At 36.2% G+C, this 24972-nt stretch overlaps 6 protein-coding genes across 11 annotated transcripts; 4 read left to right on the forward strand and 2 right to left on the reverse strand.

Annotated features, from left to right (window-relative positions):
* The first annotated feature begins 280 nt into the window (after positions 1–280).
* On the forward strand, positions 281–989 carry LOC104765600 (uncharacterized). Its single transcript, XM_010489342.2, has one exon. The coding sequence runs from the start codon at positions 333–335 to the stop codon at positions 576–578; it is 246 nt and encodes an 81-aa protein (XP_010487644.1). The 5' UTR covers positions 281–332; the 3' UTR covers positions 579–989.
* A 1315-nt stretch (positions 990–2304) lies between these two features.
* On the reverse strand, positions 2305–4887 carry LOC104765601 (chromatin structure-remodeling complex protein BSH). Its single transcript, XM_010489343.3, has 10 exons — positions 4654–4887; positions 4478–4566; positions 4255–4349; positions 3833–3904; positions 3674–3721; positions 3506–3589; positions 3360–3398; positions 3159–3241; positions 2998–3060; positions 2305–2556 (listed from the first exon to the last, which is right to left on the reverse strand). The coding sequence occupies exons 1-10, from the start codon at positions 4701–4703 to the stop codon at positions 2457–2459; spliced, it is 723 nt and encodes a 240-aa protein (XP_010487645.1). The 5' UTR covers positions 4704–4887; the 3' UTR covers positions 2305–2456.
* Positions 4888–5136: 249 nt separating this feature from the next.
* Positions 5137–6546, reverse strand: LOC104765602 (auxin-responsive protein IAA31-like). Of its 2 annotated transcripts, XM_087500539.1 has the most exons (5): positions 6354–6546; positions 6001–6235; positions 5702–5901; positions 5526–5610; positions 5137–5425 (listed from the first exon to the last, which is right to left on the reverse strand). In XM_087500539.1, the coding sequence occupies exons 2-5, from the start codon at positions 6123–6125 to the stop codon at positions 5371–5373; spliced, it is 465 nt and encodes a 154-aa protein (XP_087356665.1). In that variant the 5' UTR covers positions 6126–6235; positions 6354–6546; the 3' UTR covers positions 5137–5370. The 2 variants fall into 2 exon arrangements, with proteins under 2 accessions (XP_087356665.1, XP_010487646.1); XM_010489344.3 differs by lacking the exon at positions 6354–6546 and having other exon boundaries at positions 6001–6353.
* A 6394-nt stretch (positions 6547–12940) lies between these two features.
* On the forward strand, positions 12941–14016 carry LOC104765603 (transcription factor HY5-like). Of its 5 annotated transcripts, none has more exons than XM_087502201.1 (3): positions 12941–13328; positions 13459–13603; positions 13704–14016. In XM_087502201.1, exons 1-3 carry the CDS (start codon positions 13262–13264, stop codon positions 13906–13908), a joined length of 417 nt encoding a protein of 138 aa, XP_087358327.1. In that variant the 5' UTR covers positions 12941–13261; the 3' UTR covers positions 13909–14016. The 5 variants fall into 5 exon arrangements, with proteins under 5 accessions (XP_087358327.1, XP_087358328.1, XP_010487648.1 ...); XM_087502202.1 differs by having other exon boundaries at positions 13083–13328; positions 13414–13603; positions 13686–14016; XM_010489346.3 differs by having other exon boundaries at positions 13083–13328; positions 13414–13603; positions 13698–14016.
* Positions 14017–14165: 149 nt separating this feature from the next.
* Positions 14166–17431, forward strand: LOC109130717 (rhomboid-like protein 14, mitochondrial). Its single transcript, XM_087502199.1, has 4 exons — positions 14166–14519; positions 14618–14744; positions 15001–16211; positions 16371–17431. The coding sequence occupies exons 3-4, from the start codon at positions 15993–15995 to the stop codon at positions 17157–17159; spliced, it is 1008 nt and encodes a 335-aa protein (XP_087358325.1). The 5' UTR covers positions 14166–14519; positions 14618–14744; positions 15001–15992; the 3' UTR covers positions 17160–17431.
* A 4188-nt stretch (positions 17432–21619) lies between these two features.
* LOC104765605 (cation/H(+) antiporter 19) lies at positions 21620–24610 on the forward strand. The gene is made up of 3 exons (XM_087502203.1): positions 21620–22039; positions 22133–23134; positions 23218–24610. The coding sequence occupies exons 1-3, from the start codon at positions 21842–21844 to the stop codon at positions 24418–24420; spliced, it is 2403 nt and encodes an 800-aa protein (XP_087358329.1). The 5' UTR covers positions 21620–21841; the 3' UTR covers positions 24421–24610.
* The last annotated feature ends 362 nt before the right edge of the window (positions 24611–24972 follow it).

Genomic DNA, 24972 nt, shown 5'->3' on the forward strand with positions numbered 1-24972 from the left:
GTGGGAGGGTAGGGAGAGGCCTAAACGATGTTCAATGTATAACAAAAAGTTAAAAGTTAAAAAAAAACATAGTAATGTTTCTTGAAAGCTCCTATCGCGGATCTTGCCTCTTTCTCTCTATCTCTCTCTCCCCTTTGCATTAGCATTACTAATTACTCTTTAGTTTATTAATAATAATAATTGTTATTAAAATATAATATAGAGAGAGGGAGAGAGTGTGTGTGCGTGTATAAATACACATAACAAGTCGTTCTCGAGGTCTCTCAATCCGAATCTCTGATTAAACAGAAGAAATACTTTATTTCAAGAATTGAGTAAACATTTAAAAAAAAATGGCATCATGGAAGAAAACAATAGCAACACCATTCAAGAAAGCGGCAACATTCTTCAACCAACCGCAAGAATCACCAAAGAAGGGTTCCCGCGGTGGAAGAATGGATGCGAAAGCGAGGGAAGAACACGAGAAGAGAATGGTTCAAGAGCTACAAGGAGAAGTCATGGCTTGTGGATATGACGACGTTCTCGTCATGTGGTCTATTCTTGACAAATCTAACTCCTCCAATAACCTCACTGCTTAACTTTAAACCAAACACACAAAAAGATGGTATTATGATCAACCTTTGTACATATCTTAAACGGGTGTTAGCCCGCCATGGTGATCCTCCTTCCTCCTTGTCCTTTCTTGTTATGTGGTCGTGGCTTCTTTTTTAAGGGTCTAGTGAATATTTTTTCCGACGAGTTATCGTCGAGAAGTTAGATGGTTTCATGTTAATCCCTGAGAGTAAATCACGGTGGGATTTTTTTTATTTGGAGAAAAAAATATCTTTCTTGAATTCATTTATCATTTGTATGTGAGATGATTAGCATTATTTGATTGAGAATTCAAGTTATTAGTTCTCCATGATGTAAAAGTCAGATATTGACTTAAGTTGCACATGTGTTAAATTATCAATCAGGGAAAATAATAATCCATCATTGAGTTAATAACTTTTGATTTGTTCCAATGTAACAGTACGTAATTCAAGTCACCGACCATCTTTTTTGTTTAGACCAACTAATCCGTCAAATATATATTAGTAAATAAATGATAACAAATTGTAACTCAATATTGATAAATATAAAAACGAGAAATTATTATTATTCTATCATTCTCTTATAACGTAGAAGTTAGGAACAATTTGCACTTGCGGTAACGGTCTAATATTGTCTCAATACACACAACCATCGACTGAGCTGACGTCCCTAACTTCGGACAGACACAAAGAGTTCCGGCTTTACGCTCATTACTTTTTTTAGTCAACAAAAAAAACAACTTCGTCTCACGTAGACCCAAATCTTTTGTAGCCACAAAAATAAAACATTTAGATCCTTTTTTGGTTTAATTTCAGTTAGATTCAGTTTTTCTCTTTCGATGTATCTTCTTTCTTATTATAAGTTACCTTATATGTTCATTTAGAGAAGTTACTTGAACCAAAGTAAGATAATTTTCTTCAATGTCAGTTAGGTTGATTGTTGTTATATTGGTTTTTCGACTTCCGAGTATTAAGATTATACAATTACACCGAATATTAAAACCAGCTTCAAGTTTAGCTTTATTCATCAAATGGATTCTATAATAAAGAAGAAAGCATCAGCCGATTCAAGACATTAACTTGTTTATCCATGTACCCTTCCAAGGATAGGGCACAAGTACAACTCATAAATTCTACACAACAAAAACTGATCAATAATCTCCACACAAAACTACAAAAATTCCAATAAAATTATTAATAATAAACCCAATAATTTTGTTTATTTTCAGAACAAAAAAATCAAATAATTAAGATGACAGCAGCTTGAGCTTGAAGGGGGGACCCAATCATTGAACAGGCAATGAGAAAAAAAAAAGTGGGGAAAGAGAAGAGAATAGAAGAAAAAGTACGACCGTATTCGACAGTGAGGTTAATGGTTGATGATTAGATCTTATTAAAGTCTCAAGTGGGTCACTTGATTCCCACAACGTGCCTTGTCCTCCTCTCCCCTTAATTTTCAAATCTATAGTCTCTCTCTTTCTTTCTCTAACATTCTTAACATGCTCAAAGTTTGGGAAACATCTTCATCAAGAGATGGTCTCACTCAACTCAACTTCTGTAAACCTAACATGTCCCATTGAGCTATAATCATCTACAAATTCCTCATTCTACACCCACTGGTGTTTCACTTAACCAAGGTTTCCTAAACTGAAATCTCAGACTTATTGGCCATGAGCCATGACACATATGCAATGACTTATCACCTAGAGGATTAAGTTTCTCACATCAAACATTTTAAGGAACTCCAACGTATCTAGTCCTTCTTGAAATTCGATAAGATCATAAACTCCAGTTAAGGAAAATACAACATATTTTTGAGTTCGTTCTACCATTCATTTTCGGAGTCCTGCCCTAAGAAATATTTTTACATGTCCACCAAACTCTTTACCTTGCATGTCTTTCTTCTCTGGCTTCAAGCGCATCAACTTCCTCACTTGTTAGCAAATCCACCACTGGTTCATAAACATCCAAGTCTTTTCTTTTCCTGTCAAGGTCATGCACAAAATTGTTATGTATGGATCTTATTATTATTTATCACTTTTGCTTGGTCATGCAAGTCAATTTGTTTGCCCATAAAACTTTATTTTTTGAAGACTCTCATTTGATAAGCAATGCAGGAAGAAGTTCATCAATCTTTGCAATCAAACGACTTGCAATCTAGTGATTCAGTTTTTTCTGTTCAATGAAATGTAACATTACCAGAGGTCAACTATTAGAGCAAACTGAGAAAGGACCAGCTCCAACAATGGGGTCATTAACTAACGAACGATACAAAATGTGTGAAGAGGTGGCATATAAGTGTATATATAGGTAACAAAATTTCGAATCATGTTATAAACTATCTAGATGCAAGGAGTCATTCGTACAACAGGTCTTAACAAGAGTCTTTCACAGGAAAATATAAGTGGGCAGGATTTTTACTTACCTAACTACACTGGACTTAAAGCTGAATAACTTCACTAAGTCCATTGACAGGCCACTTGCTTTGCTGCACATGAAAGATGGAAAGTTATTGTAGAATTGTTTGAGCTAGGCTCTACTATTACCACAAGATATATTGGACAAATAAGAGCAACATGAAAATACCTCGCTGAACCATGATCAGATCCTCTGCGGCCTTTCTTACTTAATCTACTCTCTCTAGCTGAAGCCACACTTTGAATTGCAATCTGGAAAGTAGATCAACGACATGGTATGTCAGTAAGTTTGGCAATCATGTTCAAAACAGAAAATTATTATACTGAATTACAAATAACAATGGCTTAATGCTACAATTAAATTTTCTACCTCGTAAAGTTGCTCCCTTATTGCAAAGGCAACAGCAGGCTTCAGAGAAGAAAAAAAGAAACCAAAGAACACTTTGTATTAAACCTTTAAAATCAAGCTTCATTTGATTGCATGATGAAAGGTTTAAAATTGAGTGGTTATCTTACTCCAACTTCAGGATCTTCGACACCTAAATCCTTGCACAAGGTTCTTGCAAATTCCTCAGGATCACTCTCAAAATTGTTTAGGTCCTGCAAAACCAGCAATCAAGCTGCATTGAGACTAAGAGTACCAAATCAAGGTCGAAACTGTTCAAGATCACCAAGTATTCTCACCCACAAGAATTGATCTTTGATGAGGGTATGGTTAACTCGGAGATCAAGCTGAAAAAGAAACGGAAAGATAGCTTATCAGCTTCTAGAACTTCGTAGTTTTCAGAAAATTACTAATATCCAAAGAGAGAAGGATAAGAAGGTTATATTGTGTCATAATACCTTGATTGGTATGATCTTTTCACCAGTGTACATATCTTGTCCTTCAAATGCCCGAAAATCTGAGAGCTGAGACTGACAAAGCAGAAAAAAGACCAAAATGTAAGCAGAGAGATTCCTAAAGAAACGATTACAATCCTTACAAAAACAGAATAAAGCATAACTGAAGCAAAAACATCACACAATGTAATCCTAAAGATAATACATCTCTTGGTACAATGCTATAATCAGGCCTTTTCTTAAGTTAAACCTAAAGATTTAGAAACAATAAGTCGAATGTATAACTCACAAAAGACTAAGTGGTAACCTAAAATGTTCAACATATCAATCATCTCTATGACAAGTGAAAGAGCTTAAAAACAAAAACATAGCAGAAGAGAAACGTAAGTAACCGGTGTAAAGTGTTGATCTAGTTTAGAAACAACCTGAATAGATTGGGCAATCTGAGTGATAAATGCAGAGGGAAGTTTCAAGTCTTTAACAGTTCTTTTGGCAAAGACAACAACTTCATTATCCGGGTCTTAAATCCAAAACCAAAAAAACAAGAATCAGTGAATCACCCACATATAATACAACAAAGCGCTTCTAGTGTAGACAACGCAGAAGATGACAAACAAAAAGGTAGGGTTTTTAAGGAGAGAGAGAAACCTGAAGGGTTCCAAGTGAAAGCATCTTTGTAACGCTGACCTTCAGATTGAATGTCTAAACGAATAGGTACCAAGTTTTCAGCAGTAGGCCTATCTCCAACCATAGAATCATGAAAACTCGATATCAATTTCAAACAAAGTAATCGAAGAAGAAGTAGAGGAAGAGATGAAACTTACATCCTGAACTTGACGGGACCTTTCCAACCACTAGACCCTAAAGCCTTCATCTTTAAACACCTAAACCTTCCCCTCCAATTTCACGAACTGAGCTTTCAAGGAAGAGAGCCGGAGAGAGAGAGAGAGAGGTGGAAACTTCAATCTCTCTTCTTCTCCGGCGCTAGAGCAGTAAATTATAGTTTATTTCAGAATCGCCCGCGTTGTTTTTTATTTCTTACACATTTCACCCCTAACTATTTTCTGTGATAATCATATTCCTAAAAGGTAGTGTTTGGGCTTTAGACGGGCTTTGTAGGAAGCGTTTATTGGGTTTTTAAACAGGCCTCATTGTTTAACAATACACTAAATGAATCAACGAGATTGACATGGAAGGCACATCATCAAAGAGAATCATTCTCTTCCCACATTCCATGTTCGTTCGTGCTCCCCATAAACAACGTTCGTGTTTTCTTCATAGTCATGTACACATTCGAAGGAACACGATTACAACAAACATGTCGTATAAGAAATTTAGATTTCTATTCAGAACAAAAATAAAAATAAAGAAGTCTTGGATGATTTATTTATAAGGGGAAAAAAACACACTCAACGGTGTCATATATATATGCATCAATTCTCCAACTTCTTTAAAGGCCTTTGTTGCAATATGCAGCCACGTCAAGTCTCTTCCTCAATGCAATATGAGACCACAGCCAGCTTGAACGATCCATGGTTCTTCTAATACCTCTCCGGTCTCGTGATCTTTAGTCTTCTCACGGTTTCAAGAAACATACTGACCAAAAAAAAAACATCGGTTCCAAAATCTGAGATAAGTTTACCTATAAGCGATGGAAATATATCAATATGAGATCAAGATACAAGATTATTCATACTCCCATGGAATATCTCCGACCATCATCCAATCTCCATCTTTATCTTCATATGTCAAAACATGATGTTTTCTATCTCGTTTACCGCCTGTTAGAAACCAATGTGTTCTAGTGTTAGAATTTGGTTGGATGTTGTTCTTTTCTAACTAACATAGTTCTATGTGTTGTAAATTACTTACAGATGATTAAAGTATCGAACATATGATACAGGTTTTCTAAGAGACTCTCGTAGCCTGAGAATGCACAAAGGTCGAGTTTTCTCCCAATGGGGACACCTTCCATGTAAACCTTAACAAAGAGAGATGTGTCATCGCCACGACGACCCTTTAGTGTATCTCTTAATCTAGACTTTATCGGTGGCCAATCTTGTCTTGCTTCTCTATTAGCATAAAAAGATTCAAAACACAAATGTGAACAAAAAAAAAAACAGAGCAAAAACAGAACATAGGGAAAACAGAGAAGTGATGTGAAAGAAGACCTTTGTGGAGAAGTAGAGGGGAAGGTGAGGCTAAGGGAGAGATTAACAGAAGATTCAGAAGGAGAAGGTTTAGTACTGTCGACAGAGGATGAAGAAAATGAAGAACAAGAGTTAGAAAACTCCATTGATGAGAGATCCTTGATTATGCAACTTCACCTGGAACTGAAACTACATGCTCCCTTCTCTTCTCTCTTGAAAGTGCTCTTCATGTCTCTCTCTCTCTTTCTATTTCCCTCTGTTTAGTAAACAATAGAAGACTAGTAGGTGATTCGATAGCATAGATTTGAATTTAAAATGATTTAATCAACTTATTAAAAGAAAATGTAACAAATATTAGAAACATAGGTTCCCACATTAAACTATGAACTTTCAATCTTCCATATATGAACACACATGGATTTCTGAAAACCACTGTAATAATTACCCGATTAGATACTTAACTCATATGTTTAGATCTTTGGAGTTTGTTAGTAGTAAAATGTCAAACTGTGGTTTTGAGATTTGTTTACATGTAAGATTCGAAGTTTCCGTATACAGGAGGTATCCAAGGAATGTGTCCAAATGATGTTGGAGCTAAAATGTTAAGGGATTTGATTTTTTTTTTTTTTTTGTTTTAATTTCTCAACTGCTCAGATTCTTTAATTAGGAGAGATAAGGGCCAAAAAAGCTTTATTGTCTAGCCGTAAACAGAAACAGAGCATCACATCACTTTCACTTTCCTACCATCAATATTTGAAAACTGAGTCTATCTATATAGACTATGAACTTTGGGGGATCAAAAAATTTTAGACCTCTTCTGTTGATAAGAAAACTCAATTGTCTCTTATGACACATTAATGTTACAGACCATTGAAAATTGCAGAACCAATAAAAATAAAGGAGCCTTGAAGAGTTTTGTGTATGTTGTTTTTGTGGAGCAGACAGTGTTCTTTTCTTTAACTATACGTTTCCTGTTAATGTCTCTTTTAGCTTTGTCGATTGTCTTCTCTTAGCTAGGAGTCCAATCTTTAATTTTCTTTTTATTTTAAAATAAAATTCATTGTTTTTCTATGGTGAACTAATAAATAAAAAAGTAGACATAAGTTGTTACATCATATAATGCTCATTGGCTGTATTGATAATATTAGATTCTAGAATCATCATGGGAAGTGTATTCTAATGTACTATTTACTTTGTTATAAAGCCTACCTTGGATGTTGGATCGATAAGACTCCTATGAGCTATTATACGATCTGTCTTTGGACATGCATGTCTGGTCTCTAGGGATCCTTCTTGTGAGAATTTCGATATAATTAACTTTATAATGTCTAGTAGTCTAATGATGATGAATGTCTAGTCCTCTTTATAGTACTTATAATAATTAAGACTAATATTATCAGCTAAACTTCTTTATAAAAAGATAATGTAATCAGTTTCCAGTATTTTGTATGTCCATGGAGTTATTACTCGCATATCTTGATTTGAAAGAGTTTTGTCATTTTTTTTTCAAGTTTCTTAGAAAACAAACTCATTCGGACCGAGCATGCGAACAATAAAAGATTATCACCGGAGCTTGTAGCTCGATTACTTCTAACCATCGCAAATTAAAGGGCACGTTTTGTAGAAGTAATATAGAGAGGCATGCAATAGTACTGTGCCAAAAAGTTATAGCAAATAGAGATCATTATCATGATATGTACTCCTATATTAACGTGGCATGTTCATGCATAGACAAAAAGCAATCATATCTCCACGTTTGCATACAGCTTCAAAACAATCAAATCATTTATAGTCCTACAAACAAAATGAATGTCTGCTGCTTATGAAAATCAATTATTTGGATGGTACTTCCTACTTCGTCTAAAAAAGACATCAAATGCTTTTAGTTGATTTTAAGGCATGGGGTCCCTTCGGGCTTCGAGTGATACACAAACTCATGAGTATTGTGAATTAGTGATATACTATGGCAGATGAAAAACGAATAAAAGAGCACAAAGAAAAGGTGATCATGGGTTCGGGAAGATGTATAAATAGGTCGGTCGATATGTGTTTGAATCAAGAAATATGTATGGTCGAAAATACAAACGAAGGTATTTTACATAAAAAAAAAAAGTTTAAAGTGTGTTTTTCTTTATAACCTCGGAACAAATTTCACATTGTTTATGTGTGATTTTCCGGTTCCGGACGACTTATAAACATCCCTCAAAATTTAATCTACGATAAAGAAGAACATTTTCAAATCTTTTAGCTGAATCATCGAGTTCTGTTTGGTATAGCTTTGCAATTTTTAGTATTGATTATGACAATGTTCAAAAAAGTGTTAGATGCTAGACATACAGCGATTCAACAGTGCAGTTTTTGTTTCCGCATAAACCCAACATCTGATATGTAATCCCTATGGTAGAAGTTCTCTTAGTACATTTTATAAGATAAGAGGCTGAATAATTCTTATTAGATAGAGATAGATGAGCGAGCAACACCTTTCTGCTTCTTAGAGGACCAAGCAACCGGAGCAGAACCAAGATAGATAAGGTAGGCATTAGTGGATACCATATCGTCGGTGTCACCGGCCCAATCTGCGTCGGAGTAGGCATGAAGTGCAAGCGGGGCATTAGGGCGAAGATAAATGCCATGAGAGAGTGTTCCAACCAGGTAGCGGAGAATCCGTTTAGCAGCTTGCCAATGCATATCAGTAGGCCGATGCATAAACTGAGACAATTTGTTCACCGCATAGGCTATATCAGGTCGGGTGAAAGACAAATATTGAAGGCTTCCCAACACCATACGATACTTGGTTGGATCATCAAAGAGATTGCCGGAGGAGAGGGATAACTTCGGTTTCAGTGACATTGGTGTGGAGACCGGTTTAGAGTCATACATGTTAGTCTTGACAAGAAGGTCAAGAATGTACCGTTTCTGCATGAGATGTAGTCCCTGTGGTGTTCTCGTAGCCTCTACTCCCAAAAAATAACGTAGTTCAGTGGGAGCCTTGAGAGAGAACCGAGTGGACAGAGCATCGATAAAACCGGTGATAAGGGACTGAGAACTTCCTGTCACAATGATATCATCGACATAAACAAGTGTGTAAACAATGTCGTTACCAATGAGATAGGCGAACACCGAAGTATCAGCAAGAGAGTTCCTAAACCCCATCCGAAGCAAGTAGGTCTTTAATTCTTGATACCAAGCACGGGGAGCTTGTTTTAGTCCATACAAAGCCTTGTTTAACCGACAAACATGGTGTGGACGGGTCCTTATCGATAAAACCTGGTGGTTGAGAGACATAGACCTCATTCGTTAGCATCCCATGTAAGAAAGCGTTATTGACGTCGAGTTGACGAATCGACCAGTTATGGTTCATAGCAAGTTGTAGCACCAATCGAATGGTATTGGACTTGACCACAGGACTGTAGGTTTCGTCATAGTCAAGCCCATACTCTTGACTGAACCCGCGAGCTACCAAACGTACTTTATACATGTCAAGAGAACCATTGGGCAAATACTTTAGCGTATAAACCCATTTAGTAGGAATGATATTATGACCAGGAGGTGGAGGAACCAAATCACAAGTACGCATCCGTGTTTGTGCATTCATCTCCAAACCCATTGCATCACGCCATTTCTTATCTCGCATGGCCTGAGTAACCGTCGTTGGAATTGTTATTTTGGTCGTGATGGCTAAGAGACTAAACTTGGTCTTCGGCTTAGTAATATTATTCTTTCTCCGTGTTTGCATGGGATGAGTGTTCACCGGTAGAATCGGTGGAATCGGAGGTGCTGCTAACGGTGGAGCAGGTGGCGGCACCGGTGACGGAGAAGGATCGGGTGATGGAGACGAACGTAGAGAAGGAGATGGACTCGTCTCATGTGGGCTTGGCTGTGACACAAAATCTGTTGATGGGCCTAGAGATGAATCATGGCCCAGCAAAGAATTACCTTCATGAAGATCGAACCGTGGTGGTGATGTTGGCGGAGTCGTGACTTGAGTCGATGGTGAAGGAGCTGGAGGGACCGGTGCTGGTGGAGAAGAAATCGGAATTGTAGTAGATGGGGATGTCGGAACGGTGACAACGGAAGGAGAAGAGATAACAACGTTCTCCGGTGGAGACTTGGTATCGGCGGTGGTTGGCAAAACAAACGGAAAACTCGATTCCACAAACTGAACATGCCGCGACGTATAAACCCGACCCGTCGCAATATCAAGACACAAATACGCACTTTGTGTTAATGAATAACCCATGAACACACAAGGTTTAGAACGATCCTCAAGTTTGTGTGCCGTATATGGGCGGAGCCATGGAAAACAAAGACTCCCGAAGACACGAAGCTTGAGATAATTAGGCTCTTGATGAAACAACTTGGCATAGGGTGACACATTGTCTAACACCGGTGTTGGCATACGGTTAATGAGATAGACAGCAGTTGCGAACGCATAGGGCCAATAGTGCTTAGGAACCGAGGCTTGATGTAATAGTGTGAGACCGATCTCAACGATATGCCGATGCTTCCGTTCAGAGATACCGTTGTGATCCGGTGTGTGTGGTGGTGTTGTGAGATCCCGTTTGTTGCCAAGAAATGTCGCAAAGCAAGAAATTCGCCTCCATCGTCGGAGTAGAGTGTTTGTATCTTTTCCTTGAACCGTGTTTCAACCAAAGCTTTGAACGCAATGAACGTTTGTTTGACATCTGACTTTTGCTTCAATGGATATAACCAAGTATAACGGGTATAGTGATCCACAATGACCAAGTAATATTTGAAGTTTTCATTTGAGAGTAATGGAGACATCCAGACATCAGAATAAAGATATTGTAATGGTTTAGTGGAAGAAATAGTGTTTGTATTGAAAGGAAGCTTAAGGCTTTTATTGATAAGAGAATGAGAACATTGATAATGTTTATTTGTGGATTTAGAACAAGGTAAAGAAAACTTGGAAAGAATATTGTGTAAAATCGGAGGTGATGGATGGCCAAGTCTGGAATGCCAAGATGATAAAGATGGTTTTGAGGTGGTGGTTGTCAAAATGGAAATTGGATCCTTGGTCATTGGGACTGGCCACTCATACAGCCCATTATTAGTTCTCCCTTGCAGCAACCGGACCCCCGTTTTGAGATCCTTCACCTGAAAGTAGACCGGAAAGAATTCCACAGAACCCAATTAGCATTGCATAAACGGAAAACCGAGATAAGGTTTTTAGCAATATTAGGAACATATAAAACATCATTCAGAGTAAGCGGTGTAGTTGGTGTAGGGATTGAAGTGGAACCCGTGTGGGAAATAGGGAGACCAGTGCCGTCCGCAATAGTGACGTCTTCACCGCTATTGTAAGGGTGTTGGAGAGAGAGATTGCTCAAGTCGGTAGTCAGATGATGAATAGCCCCCGAATCAAAAAGCCATGGAGTTGTGGTGGCCATGTTAGCGCGGGGCTGCCATGGAACAGATGTCGGAGTGCTGGTGTTGAACTGAGCACTAGAGACCTGAAAGTGAGAGCAACGGCGTGCACTATGGCCATAGACACCACAAATCTGACAACGACCTTGATAGCCACTTGGAGCCGAGGTGTTGTTGCGCGGAGCATTGTTTTGTCGATTGTTGTAGCGGGATGTACCGTGGTGCTGCGAACCACGAACATTCACAGCATTTGCGGATGCCGGTAAAGACGACGAAGGCACGACGACACTCTTGAGTTTAACCTCATGGTGAAGTATATTTTCATACACTTCAGCGAGAGTAGGAGAACGATCACGACCTTCAAGTTGATCGACGACACGGCTGTACTCGTCAGGGAGACCGGCAAGAATTTGCTTCATCTGGTCCTCATACGGTATGGGGTTGCCAAGGTGAGCCAACTGATCAAATCGTGTTGTAAGACCCTGAAAGTACGTCTCAACGGACTTGTCTCCCTTGGTCTAGATCTTGATCTGTTGTCGTATCTGTTGAACATGAGCACGACTTGGAGCAGCATAGATCGACGTTAGCGTATGCCAGATCTCAGCAGACGTGTTCGTGTTAGAGAGCAAAGGTTGGACAGAAAGAGAGATAGCACCTAAAAGTGTGCTGTAAATCAAGCGATCTTGTCGCTTCCAGATCTTATAATCTGGGTTTTCAGAGGTAACACCGGCAGTGGTGGTAGTGGGAGGAGGGACAGCAACAGTTTCATCGACGTAGCCGAGGAGATCTTAGCCATCGAGCAACGCCCGGACTTGACGACTCCACATCAAGAAGTTGGTGCTGGTGAGCTTAGTCACGTTCATCATGTTGACGGAAAGGATGTTTTGTGTCGCAGACACAGCAATGGTCTCACCGGAAGAGGATGACATAGTGAGCGGCGGGAATAAGAAAAACAGAAAAATTTAAGGTTTTTAGGTAGAAAGATCGCAGCGCTCTGATACCATATAAGATAAGAGGCTGAATAATTCTTATTAGATAGAAAGAGTATATTATATAATAGGAATACAATAGAGATTAGGGATCTATCATTTACAATACTAGCCTTTCCATATATACATTCTACGCATTTTAGTTCCACTGAGACTAAGAAAACATAGTGAAACTTAAAACTAGTTATGGTATATTAGTATATGTAAAAAAGAACATGATGAACTATATGGCGGAATCACGAACCATAAAAAATGCTTCGAAATGATGGACACTGATTTTAGCATTGGTAGAAATATTAATATTTTAAAAATTCGAAACATAAGTTAGCTGTCTTTAAAGAGAGTTATATATGTACCGGCAAGAAATAGAAAACGAGATAGATGACCACATGATGAGTTTGTGCATGCCTGTTACGCCATGCAAGTAGATACAATACAACCCTGACTTTGTCTGCAAGTACGCTTGTATCGTTCCTAGACAGTAATTATTGTCATAAACCCACACGCTCTGTCAAAAAAAGTTGTTTCCATAAGAAATCATGAACAAGAGACTTTAAAAGCAAAAACACAGCACAAAGCCACAAATCAATTAAAAATCAAATCGGGTATACATAGTGGGAAAAAGAAAACAAGAAAAAACATCATATACGCGCTGCGATTTCAGCCGTTGGATTAAAACTGTTGCATTTGTGGTCTTACATAAACCTACGTGTTCTTTTACAAGCCAACCAAAACTTCTTAATCATTTTTTTGTGTTCGAACCGAGTTGCTGACTTTGAGTGGTCCAAAAGAAGAAAGAAAGATGCAATTTATTTTGCTTTGATATTATTATCTTCAACCCTCTCTACCTCTCTACTTTGGTCTTGAAGAAGCAAATTAAATCTGAAAAGAAGAAAAATATATTGATGTCTCTTCAACGACCTAATGGGAACCACTCAAGTTCTTCTTCTTCACCCAAGAAGCACAAAACTGGTAAGTGTTACAACGAAAGTTTTTTGAGTTATGTATCTTAAATTTGATTTTTGAGAAACTAGGTTTTGTATATAAATTATATCAGAGGAGAGTGACGAGGAGTTGTTGATGGTTCCTGACATGGAAGCAGCTGGATCGACATGTGTTTTAAGCAGCAGTGCCGACGATGGAGTGAACAACCAGGAGATTGACACGACTCAAAACGGAGGAGTCTCAACAACTAAACGCCGCCGTGGACGTAACCCAGTTGATAAAGAGTATAGAAGCCTCAAGAGGTATAATGAGCTAGTAAAGAAAACCATTCTTGCATCTGGTTTAATTAATTAATTGTGGGATTTGAAATGGTTTAATAAAAAGTATTTGGTGAAGAAACAGATTGTTGAGGAACAGAGTGTCAGCGCAACAAGCGAGAGAGAGGAAGAAAGTGTACGTGAGTGATTTGGAATCAAGAGCTAACGAGCTACAGAACAACAACGATCAGCTTGAAGAGAAGATATCAACTCTGACGAACGAGAACACAATGCTTCGGAAAATGCTTATTAACACTCGGCCTAAACCTGATGACAACAACAATCACTAAACCAATATGCTTATATTTAACACAATGTTCAATGTTTTTTTTTTCTTTTTTTCATTTTGTTTGTATACATACAAATTTTTGTTCCAATAAAATCCAAATTAAGCATCACTGATACACATACTTAATTCTCAATTATGGGATTAGTTAGAGTATCTCCATCAAAGGATTTAAGAGTATCTTAAGAGTTGCTAAAATAATACATGTGATTAATTTTTTTTTTTGTATGATTTAGTTTAGAATCGTTGTTTAGCTAAAATGTTTTTGGTATGTTTAGAAACTTGGGTGTGTCAGTTTCTAATTGGATGGGAGAAAAATAAACTTTTCTTTTATTTTTTTGTTAAGTTTATTTTCTCTCTCTCGTCTCTCTCCTTTGATCGACAGAGAAAACAACAAGACGATAGAATCAAACCGTTCAGTCGGTGATTCAGTCGGAAAGTGGATTTTTCCGGCGGCATCACATCTCCACCGTAAGAGACGCCATCGACGATCTCGGTTCATCAATCCGATCTCGATTTGGTGATCCATACAGATGTCGGTTCAGTGATCTAATCCTCTCACACAGCTACCACCAAAACAAAAACTCTCTCTTATCTCCTCCATTGATTCTATTGGTACAGTACTTTCTTACTATGAATTTTGGTTTTTGTTTCTTAATCCTCTCAATTTTGTTGCGATCTCTCTCTCTCTCTAATTTGCCTGGAATCGTCAGACACCCATCAGGAGATTTGTTGCGAAGAAGGACATGAGTGGTCTTGATCACTTGTGTTTTGGGGATTTGCTGGCCTTAGCCAACATGACATCACTCTGTTTCTCCGGTCAGATCACAAAACCTACAAGTAAGAGAGGGCTTTTGATTCTGGTTGAATTAGAAATGAAATTGCTTATTCAATTATGAATGATGGACTAAGAGATAGCTACTTGTCTCTGATTATTTAGTTTTCAGCTTCTGATTATGTAGTTTTCAGCTTCTGATTATGTATATTATTCTAAATATTGCTTCTAGTGTGCTATCAGCTTTTATTTATCTATCAGCTTTTATTTGTTCTGTATGTGTGGTTATTTGTTCATTTTGTTTAAATGGTGACAATGCAGGACCTGAAGTCGCAGCTCCAGAAGGTGGTCTTATTTGCGCAATGCCAAACAGTTGCAGATGAGTTATCTTACTCAACTCTTGACTGTTTATTTATTCATTGATATCGTTGATGGTTTTGGTTGTTGGTCTGAGCGTATTTGGTAACGAATCAAGAAAAAACAAGGTTTACCACAATGCTAGTAATGGTGATCAAATGGTAAAGCATGTCGTCAATTCTGTAGCATACCTTGTAGTTGTAAGAGCGGGTGCCTGCACCTTCGGAATCTGAGTGTATTCGTATGTAATCCATATCTTGACCTCTGTATGTCTGCAGCCACAGTTCCCTTATAATCTTAATTATTTCCTCCATTTTCATTGTGTGGAATTGCATTAGTGCTCTGTATGTATTCAATAAGATGGAAATCTATCTTAAAAACTACAGATTGAAGGTTTAGTGTATATTGAGAAACAACTAGCCAGAAGCTTATATTAGGACTCGAGAACAGCTTACTTGTCGAGGGCATTGTAGTATCTATCCAAATCTTTATTTGCCATTTCAGTTGTCTGGCCAAAATGAAATGTTCAATTTAAACAGAGAGAGAAATTTGTTGATCATTGCCACAAGGTACTACAAGAACCTCAAATTTAACAACCTTCAATGGACCTATGAAATGTTTAAGTTTCTTAAGAAGTTTTTAATTTCACTTTTTTTCAAAATTAAAAATAAAATTTGTTTTAAGATATTTTGGTTACAATCTTTGATGGAGATACTCTTAGTAAAATTAGGGTTTTAAAGCGTTACTTAAAAATATTCATTGTGGGTCCCACATGTTCGAATGTGAGTGAAACGAAACGAAGCATCTAGAGAATTTGTTTTCGTACAGACCAAGCTGCTATATTTGTGTATATATATATAAATTGTAGAGAAGAGTTATTAATAAGATTTCCTAATTACTTTTGAGATTTGAGAGAAGTTTTATTAAAGAGATTAGAAGAAAAGAATCATTCATTAATGGCGAATTTTGGCGAAGGGAGAAGAAGTGGAGGCGGAGGGATGTTACCGCTTCTGGCTCTAAGCGCCGTCGCGGAATACTATAGACTGCCGTGGAAACCACCGGTGACGGCGAGTCTTCTTGCCGCGAACACTCTCGTCTATCTCAGACCTGCGTTGATCGATCCCGTTATACCTCACATCAGTGAGGTCTGGTTCAATCCTCACCTCATCTTCAAGGTAAAAAAAAACCCAAATCCTTAATTCCTTAATTCGCTAATAGAAATTGATTGTAATTTCGACAATTTTGGGAAATTAGGGATTTTGTTTACCTTGACCTAATCAAGATCCTAAATTTGAGATTAGTTCTAATATTGATGTGTGTGTTTTGTTGAACAGCATAAGGATTTGAAACGTTTGTTTCTATCAGCGTTCTACCATGTCAACGAGCCTCACTTAGTTTACAACATGATGTCACTTCTCTGGAAAGGTATCAAGCTAGAGACATCTATGGGAAGCACTGAGTTTGCTTCTATGGTTTTTGCACTTATTGGTATGTCCCAAGGAGTCACTTTGCTCTTAGCCAAATCGCTTCTATTCTTCTGCGACTACGAAAGAGCTTATTACAACGAGTACTCTGTTGGGTTCTCTGGTGTTCTCTTTGCTTTGAAAGTTGTTCTTAATGCTCAGGCTGAGGATTACACCAGTGTTTATGGTATCTTGGTTCCGACAAAGTATGCTGCTTGGGCAGAACTGGTTCTGGTGCAGATGTTTGTACCTAATGCTTCGTTTCTTGGGCATTTGGGTGGGATCCTTGCTGGTATTCTCTATATGAAGCTTAAGGGTTCTTACTCGGGATCTGATCCAGTCACCATGGCGGTTAGAGGTGTGACACGACTAGTGACATGGCCCTTGAGGTTTTTGAATGGTATGGTTAGGTCTCGGAGAAGGAGGATTACAGGGAGAGGAAGAGTGGGTAGAGGCCAGACTGGGATAGCTGGACCTGGTATTTGGAGATGTCAGTCGTGTACATATGACAATTCTGGTTGGTTAAGTGCTTGTGAGATGTGTGGCTCCGGACGGGGTAGAGGAAATGGATGGTCGCTGAATCAGGGACCAGCATTGTCTTCTTCTAATGATCTCCCTTTAGATGAGCTGCGCCGTAGAAGAGTTGAAAGGTTTAGTTGATCTCTGGACCTGCATTTGTAGAGCTGAAGGAAGGGTTTTGAATGAAGCTTTGTTGAATCATTCATTGCATTAGCATGTAGTGTTTTTTCTTCGAATCTGTCTTCTCTTTTGTTGTTGAAGATTTGGTTCTACGTGAACTGGTCTTTGATGAGTTTACGAAAGCAATGGACAAAAGAAAGCATTTTTTGAGTAATATTTGGTTAGGTCACACTGATTGAGTGATTTGATATGGAACATTTTGTTCTTTGCTAGAAGAAGCGTTTTATTGCAAATTTGCAAGCAGTCTTTTTTATGCAGCTAGTGATTCACATACACTCAGTATCTTGAACACATATTATTTCGATCTTAACCCCCATTTTATTTGGTTAGATAACACTTATGTTACGTACAAGAAAAGTCATAATCTTACTATTTCTCTTGGCGATACGTATGTTCAATTTGGTGCAAACTCAAATCTCTCTGTGTAATTATGGTCAATCATATCGTCTTAGACTATATGATGCAAATATCTTATATAACAAAGAAGAGTTCATTTTAAAATTTTATTTGAACTTGACACATAAAAAACAACTTGAATCAAAGTAATATATTCAATTTTTCTTCTACTTTTGAATTATAATATCCAATAATAATTCTTTGTTTTATTTTTCACTTTAATAAAAATGATTCACATAATATGATTATTATTTTATTTTGTAATTTTATTCTAATTCTAATAAACTAAAGTATACTTTAATTAGAGTTTATTCTAAAACTTTGTTCTAAAACTTGACATCTGTAAAAAAAAAAAAAAAAACTTGAATCAAAGTAATATATTACTCTCTCTGGTTTCTTTTAATTGTCATTCTAGAGTAAAAATTATGTTTTCCAATACTTGTCGTTTTAGATTTCCAATGCATATGTTTAGTAAAAATACCAATTTTATCTCAACTATTTTAATGTTTTGACCAATAAAAAATTAGAAAATATATGAAAGAAGGGATAAAATACAAAATTTAATTGTTTTCTTAATCTGTGTGAAAAAACCTTAAACAACAAGTAATTTAAGACGGAGGGTGTATAAGATGTTTAATTTTTCTTCTACTTTTGAACCATAATTTCCAATAATAATTTTCTGTTTTATTTCCTCACTTTAATAGAAGTAATTCACATATTATGATTATTAATTTGTTTTGTAATTTCACTCTAATAATAATAATAATAATATATAATTTAATATATAAAATTTATAAATATTTATAGAGAAATATCTGAATACATATTTCGTTTTAAGAGAAAACAAAATGTATATTTAAAATTACAATTTGATTACCTTGGAGTTTCTGTCATATATTTATATTTATATTAATTTTAAATTTGTATATTCAAACCAAAAAATCAGTTCTTTATTCACAATAAATTATATTTATGAATTTACACATATTGTATTAACTTACATATTCTATCAAAAAATTTGTAACTATTATATTTATAATCATATCCATATTTTAAGGCACTAAATTTTAATTAATTGCAATTATTTATTTATGTTTATGTTATTTTTCCACCTACATAGTATTTATAGAATTCTAATGAATGATTAATGACAAATAAAAATAGAATAAATTACAAAAGATATTAATATTTAATTATTGCATTTTTGTTATTCTTATCTACTTTATGTAAGAGTTCAATATGTGTGTAGCATATGCTATTATGTTTATAAGAAGTTCAACATGTGTCTATGATATATATATATATATATAAAGATGTGATATATATATATATGTGATATTTTTGTTTTAAAATATGATGAAATATTTAATTTTTCTATCATCTAAATTGTTCTTCACTTTTTTTTTGGATATTAGTACTACATATATATCATTCCTATATTATGAACACCAAAATGTATAGTTTTATTTTCAATTATATTTGTCATCCTTAAGATATGTCGCATATTTTCTATTTTACTTTTATTTTTTATTTTTTTTCAAGATAAATAATTCACATGAAATTATTATGTAACTATTTTTCAATTTCTATTCAATTATTAATATTATCCTAATCATATATCATTTATCATTATATAGTTAATAAACAAATAGATATATATATATACAATATGTTTATATTAATTTATTAAAACCAAATTATTGTGAATTGTAAATATATATAAGTTAGGTTTTGATCTCACTTATAATGGTATAATTGAATCATTTTCCATATGATTTTTATATGTAGTACTAAGGAAAAAAATTAAATTTCAGATACACAATTTTTAAAAATATAAAAATCAGTTATGTTATAAAATCAAATCTGATAAAAAAAATCATAAATTTAACTTGACGTCCAGGCGAGGCAAATCAAACTGATGGCCTCACATATCTTAAACCATTTTTTTTTACCACCAGAAAAACGAAACAATTTTATAATCATGAATTTAACTCGTTTTCATATTTAATTGATAGCTACCACCTATGTTTTCGTGTTTTTTATTCAATGTTTTCTTATTCTTCATATCATTTCTTGTCATTTTCATTGTCAAATTTTGTGTTAATTCTCATCGTAATTTTTACCGTTTGGTTCTTCGTTATACTCTTTTTCTTCTTCTTTCTCGTCAACTTCTTCACATTCTTCCACTAAAAAACCTTTTTTTAGACTACCACACAACTTGTTAACCCATCAAACTCCAAGAACAAATCAGTTCTTTTCTCATAAAATTTGTGAAATTCATGATTACCAGCATAGTCAACACATGCACCCAATTATTAACAATTTTATCCATATACTTATTTGGTTTTAGATCCACGCGTTTAGAAACTTCTCAAACCAAAATCCTTACTTGGTTTATAATATTTTAAAAACATAATAAAATATACTAATAATTATTTATTTAATATGAAACATATGATATATAGAAATATGAGTACAGTATAAGAACATATTAATTATAAATAAATAATATTATTTATATTATATCATCAAATAATATCAACTATATCATATTATCAAATAACTTTAACCGTATATAACGATAACCGCTTGAACCGTAGCCGTTTAACCATTTGTTAAACGGTTCTGGTTAAGGTTACAAAAATTTCTAACCATAACCAATGGTTAATAAACCTTAACCGTGACAACCGTAATCCTGGTCATGCCTATATATAGCTAATAAAACATGTGTGTTTGTCGTCCATCTTTCTTCTTTAAACCTCAAAATTTGACTCAAACATCAAATTAAGGTCTTGCGATGTCAATCCTTCTTCCTTAGACCTAAAAATAAAAAATTAATGAAAGAATATCAACTCGTCTATATAATCATACACAAAAATATGTTTTACAGCTCATAAGAAATAAAAAGCATAAATGTAGATAAATAAGATAATTTATGTTTTGCATCAATATTTATAATATTTTAAACTTTTAAAAGGTTTTGAAATATAAAATTTGAACCTTTTAAAAATTTTCAATATTTATAATATTTTAAACTTTTAAAATTTAAAACTTATAATATTTAAAAACTTTTTAAAAGCTAAGAACTTTTAAAAGTTTCAATATTTATAATATTTAAACTTTTAAAATTTTTAAATATTATAATATTTTTTTGAAACTGTTTAAAGTTTTAATTTGATCAAATAAAAAACCAGATCAAACCAAATAAAACTTTTAAACTTGGACGCCTGATAAATCAAGCTTTTCTGCTCATTCGTTGTTGGAAGCATATTAATCTTATTTATACTGGTTCTGAACCATTCTCTAAAAAATTTCTAGCCGATGTGGGATATTGTGCTTAGTTCTTTGATTTACATAAATTTAAAATTTTCCTTTTTCTAAAAAATTTTGTTAATTTAAAAAATATTAATGAATGACATGTCAAATCATGATAGGTTGTTTAAAATAATTCTTAATATAGAAAATTCTGGAAAGTGTATAAAATGTTAATAATTGATATGTCAAATTTCTATTGGTTGTTTAAAATCCTATGTGGACGGCCTTAGCAGCTTATAGCTCATACTTTTTATTTTCTTAATATAGAAAATTCTGGAAATTGTATAAAATGTTAATAAGTGATATGTCAAATTTCTATTGGTTGTTTAAAATCCTATGAGGATGGCCTTAGGAGCTTATAGCTCCTACTTTTTATTAGTATAGATTTCATCAATCCTCTCGGAAAAGCGTCTTTAGTTTTAGATTAATCATCTCGAATAATATTTATTTTGATAATGAATCTAAATAATATAATAAATAATAGGTAAGTTTTTTGTAACTTCAGGACAAAAGAACAAGACAGCGATGAAAACGTTGAGGCATTGTAGGCCAGTTCGTGTATGTGGAGTAGAGATGCGATATGGTTGGAAGTTAAGTAACTGACAATCTATAAATAGAAAATGTGCGAGGTACATGCCCACCCTGGAGTTGGTATGCCCGCCTCAATCTCTACCTATTATTAGCAAAACTATACACATTATTAGTTTTCTGTTTTCCCCTTTTATATATACTCACTTGTTGAATATAGATTCTGTTTATGACAAACAACAGTAACAGAACATAATAAAATCTCGTTTTCTTTTTTCCTCTCATTCAGGTTTCATACCTCGCTTGGCAGTGCAATGAGGGAGCAGCCAAGATAGTATTGAAGGTTGAAGCAGTGTCGCGTTTCTCAACCAATCATCAACCCGTAAGTAGACCTCAACTATAGGATGGCAGGCACCAATGTTACAGGGACTTGTCCGGGTCCGATGAAGGCAACCTCCAATGGAGCCTTCCAAAACGAAAGCCCTCTTGATTTCGCGCTTCCTCTGATCATCCTACAGATCGTCTTGGTGGTTGTGTTCACAAGGCTGCTGGCTTACATTCTTAAACCTCTCAAACAGCCTCGAGTCATTGCTGAGATCATTGTGAGTTTCATGCAATCACTTTGTTTTTTTTTTTTTTTTTTCTTTCTGATGATAATCACATAGCAACGGAGACTAAAATGGATGCATCTGTAGGGAGGAATACTGCTTGGACCTTCCGCACTGGGACGAAGCAAGGTGTATCTTGACACCATATTCCCAAAGAAGAGCTTGACCGTTTTAGACACACTCGCCAACATCGGTCTTCTGTTTTTCTTGTTCCTCGTTGGGCTTGAGCTCGACTTTGCAGCGATCAGAAAAACAGGAAAGAAATCACTGTTGATAGCCATAGCTGGGATCTCACTTCCTTTTATACTCGGTGTAGGAACATCTTTTGTTCTCAGTGCTACCATAAGCAAAGGAGTCCATCAGCTTCCTTTTATTGTCTTCATGGGTGTTGCCTTATCAATCACTGCCTTCCCTGTGCTTGCTCGTATCCTAGCTGAGCTAAAGCTTCTAACAACAGACATTGGACGTATGGCTATGTCAGCAGCAGGGGTGAACGATGTTGTAGCTTGGATACTCCTTGCCCTTGCTATTGCTGTCTCAGGAGATGACTCTTCTCCGCTTGTATCTGTTTGGGTTCTTCTTTGTGGATCTGGATTTGTGATCTTTGCAGTTGTGGCAATCAAACCTCTGCTTGCGTATATGGGTAGACGCTGTCCCGAGGGAGAACCTGTGAAGGAACTCTATGTTTGTGTCACTCTAACCTTGGTTTTATCAGCAAGCTTTGTGACAGACATTATTGGGATACACGCGCTTTTCGGGGCGTTTGTGGTAGGAATAGTAACTCCTAAAGAAGGACCATTTTGCAGAGTTTTGACAGAGAAGATAGAGGATCTGGTCTCGGGGCTTCTTCTACCGCTGTATTTTGCGGCTAGCGGTCTCAAAACTGATGTAACAACTATCAGAGGAGGGGTGTCATGGGGACTTCTAGTTCTCGTCATAATCACCACTTGTTTCGGTAAGATTTTTGGAACCGTTGGGGCCGCCATGCTCTGCAAGGTTCCTTTCAGAGAAGCCATGGCACTTGGATTCCTTATGAACACCAAAGGTTTAGTAGAGCTCATTGTTCTTAACATTGGCAAGGACCGGAAGGTATAGATTCTTGAAAGCCATGTATAAGATTTTTTTATAAGAACCCGATCGAGTGATCTAATTAATTGTTTTTTGTCGAGCAGGTGCTGAATGATCAAGCATTTGCGATCTTAGTCCTAATGGCATTGTTCACAACCTTCATTACAACTCCAATTGTGATAGCGATATACAAGCCTGCAAGAAAAGGAGCACCATACAAGCACAAAACCATCCAAAGGAAAGATCATGATTCAGAGCTACGGATACTTGCTTGCTTCCACAGTACTCGCAACATACCAACATTGATCAATCTGATTGAATCATCAAGAGGGACAGGCAAAAAAGGACGCCTCTGCGTATATGCGATGCATATGATGGAGCTTTCTGAACGGTCATCAGCAATCGCAATGGTTCACAAAGCTCGGAACAACGGGCTCCCAATCTGGAACAAGATAGAGAGATCAACAGATCAGATGGTGATTGCCTTCGAGGCTTACCAGCATCTAAGGGCTGTAGCGGTTAGACCCATGACTGCAATATCTGACCTCACTAGCATCCACAAAGACATAATCACAAGCGCCCATCAGAAACGAGTAGCGATGATACTACTTCCGTTTCACAAGCATCAGAGAGCGGATGGAACAATGGAGTCAATCGGACATGGGTTCCATGAAGTGAACAACCGGGTCTTACAACGAGCTCCTTGCTCAGTTGGGATTCTTGTAGACAGAGGACTCGGAGGACCATCCCAGGTTGTAGCCAGCGAAGTGGCTTACAAAGTTGTGGTTCCATTCTTCGGAGGCTTGGACGACAGAGAAGCTCTCGCCTACGGTATGAAAATGGTGGAGCATCCAGGAATCACACTAACCGTACTCAAATTTGTAGCTGCGAAAGGGACATTAAAGAGATTTGAGGAGAGTGCGCCCGACGAAAAGGAGAAAAAAGAAAAAGAGACTGATGAAGAGTTTGTGAGGGAGCTGATGAATGATCCAAGAGGAAATGAGTCCTTGGCCTACGAGGAAAGAGTTGTTGAGAGCAAAGACGATATCAACGCGACGCTTAAGTCGATGAACAAATGCAATCTCTTCGTCGTTGGAAGAACTGCAGCTGTTGTGTCGTTGGTTCACAGTTCGGATTGTCCGGAGCTAGGACCAGTTGGCCGTTTGTTGTCTTCATCAGAGTTTTCCACCACTGCATCAGTGCTCGTCGTTCAGGGATACGATCCAGCAGCAGATACACGGCCGCTCGTTGAGGAAGATGCTAATTACGACCAGTCTTCCAAAGATATTTCAGAATTTACCGTCTGATCGGATCTAATCAGTCTATTTAATCAGCCTCCCTTGTTTTTTTTTTTTGTCTCACGAAATATTTTGGTTTCTTTTTGGTTGGTACCTGGAGTGTCTTCGTTGTTTCTTTGTATTTTCCCCTATTACCATTAGATTATGGGCATGAAAATCAGACCTAAAATTTCGTAATAATATTTTTTCAAGTTCTTGATTTAGCTCTTCTTAATAACAAAATTGACCTTGGATTGGAAGGCGGACACTGGAGAAGCATTTATATAGCTCCTGAAAGACATTCCTTACATTAGAAGTTTAGCCATTAGCCAAACCTTTCCATACCATATGGATGAGTTTTTGTTGGCAACACACGTAATCTGGACTCTTCACATGAATCACGGTCATCAGGAAATTGGGTTGCAAGGTGACATAGTGATAAGATTTCTACGTAATTTTTATAGAGATTAAAGGAAAATCTGGACTTTACACAGTCAGATTCCTACGTTACTTTCTTCTGATGAACAAATAAGGTGATTTGTTTTTTTTTTTTTTCCATTTCCGCTGTTCATCTACATGTTG

This window comes from Camelina sativa, chromosome 19, assembly GCF_030686135.1.
Source record: "Camelina sativa cultivar CO46 ecotype springtype chromosome 19, ASM3068613v1".
Classification (NCBI taxonomy): Eukaryota; Viridiplantae; Streptophyta; class Magnoliopsida; order Brassicales; family Brassicaceae; genus Camelina; species Camelina sativa.

Bases quoted from the DNA above. Each gene is read 5' to 3' on its own strand.
- LOC109130717 (XM_087502199.1), top strand. From the start codon at position 15,993: ATGGCGAATTTTGGCGAAGGGAGAAGAAGTGGAGGCGGAGGGATGTTA. The intron at 16,212-16,370 runs GTAAAAAAAAAC...TTTGTTGAACAG, and splicing joins ATCCTCACCTCATCTTCAAG to CATAAGGATTTGAAACGTTT.
- LOC104765600 (XM_010489342.2), top strand. From the start codon at position 333: ATGGCATCATGGAAGAAAACAATAGCAACACCATTCAAGAAAGCGGCA.
- LOC104765602 (XM_087500539.1), bottom strand. From the start codon at position 6,125: ATGGAGTTTTCTAACTCTTGTTCTTCATTTTCTTCATCCTCTGTCGAC. The intron at 5,611-5,701 runs GTAAGTAATTTA...GGTTTCTAACAG, and splicing joins GTTCGATACTTTAATCATCT to GCGGTAAACGAGATAGAAAA. The intron at 5,426-5,525 runs GTATGAATAATC...TTTTTTGGTCAG, and splicing joins GTCGGAGATATTCCATGGGA to TATGTTTCTTGAAACCGTGA.
- LOC104765603 (XM_010489346.3), top strand. From the start codon at position 13,262: ATGTCTCTTCAACGACCTAATGGGAACCACTCAAGTTCTTCTTCTTCA. The intron at 13,329-13,413 runs GTAAGTGTTACA...AAATTATATCAG, and splicing joins ACCCAAGAAGCACAAAACTG to AGGAGAGTGACGAGGAGTTG. The intron at 13,604-13,697 runs GTATAATGAGCT...TATTTGGTGAAG, and splicing joins GAGTATAGAAGCCTCAAGAG to AAACAGATTGTTGAGGAACA.
- LOC104765601 (XM_010489343.3), bottom strand. From the start codon at position 4,703: ATGAAGGCTTTAGGGTCTAGTGGTTGGAAAGGTCCCGTCAAGTTCAGG. The intron at 4,350-4,477 runs GTTTCTCTCTCT...TTTGGATTTAAG, and splicing joins TTTCACTTGGAACCCTTCAG to ACCCGGATAATGAAGTTGTT. The intron at 3,242-3,359 runs GTAGAAAATTTA...TCTACTTTCCAG, and splicing joins TAAGGGAGCAACTTTACGAG to ATTGCAATTCAAAGTGTGGC.
- LOC104765605 (XM_087502203.1), top strand. From the start codon at position 21,842: ATGGCAGGCACCAATGTTACAGGGACTTGTCCGGGTCCGATGAAGGCA. The intron at 22,040-22,132 runs GTGAGTTTCATG...ATGCATCTGTAG, and splicing joins GAGTCATTGCTGAGATCATT to GGAGGAATACTGCTTGGACC. The intron at 23,135-23,217 runs GTATAGATTCTT...TTTGTCGAGCAG, and splicing joins ACATTGGCAAGGACCGGAAG to GTGCTGAATGATCAAGCATT.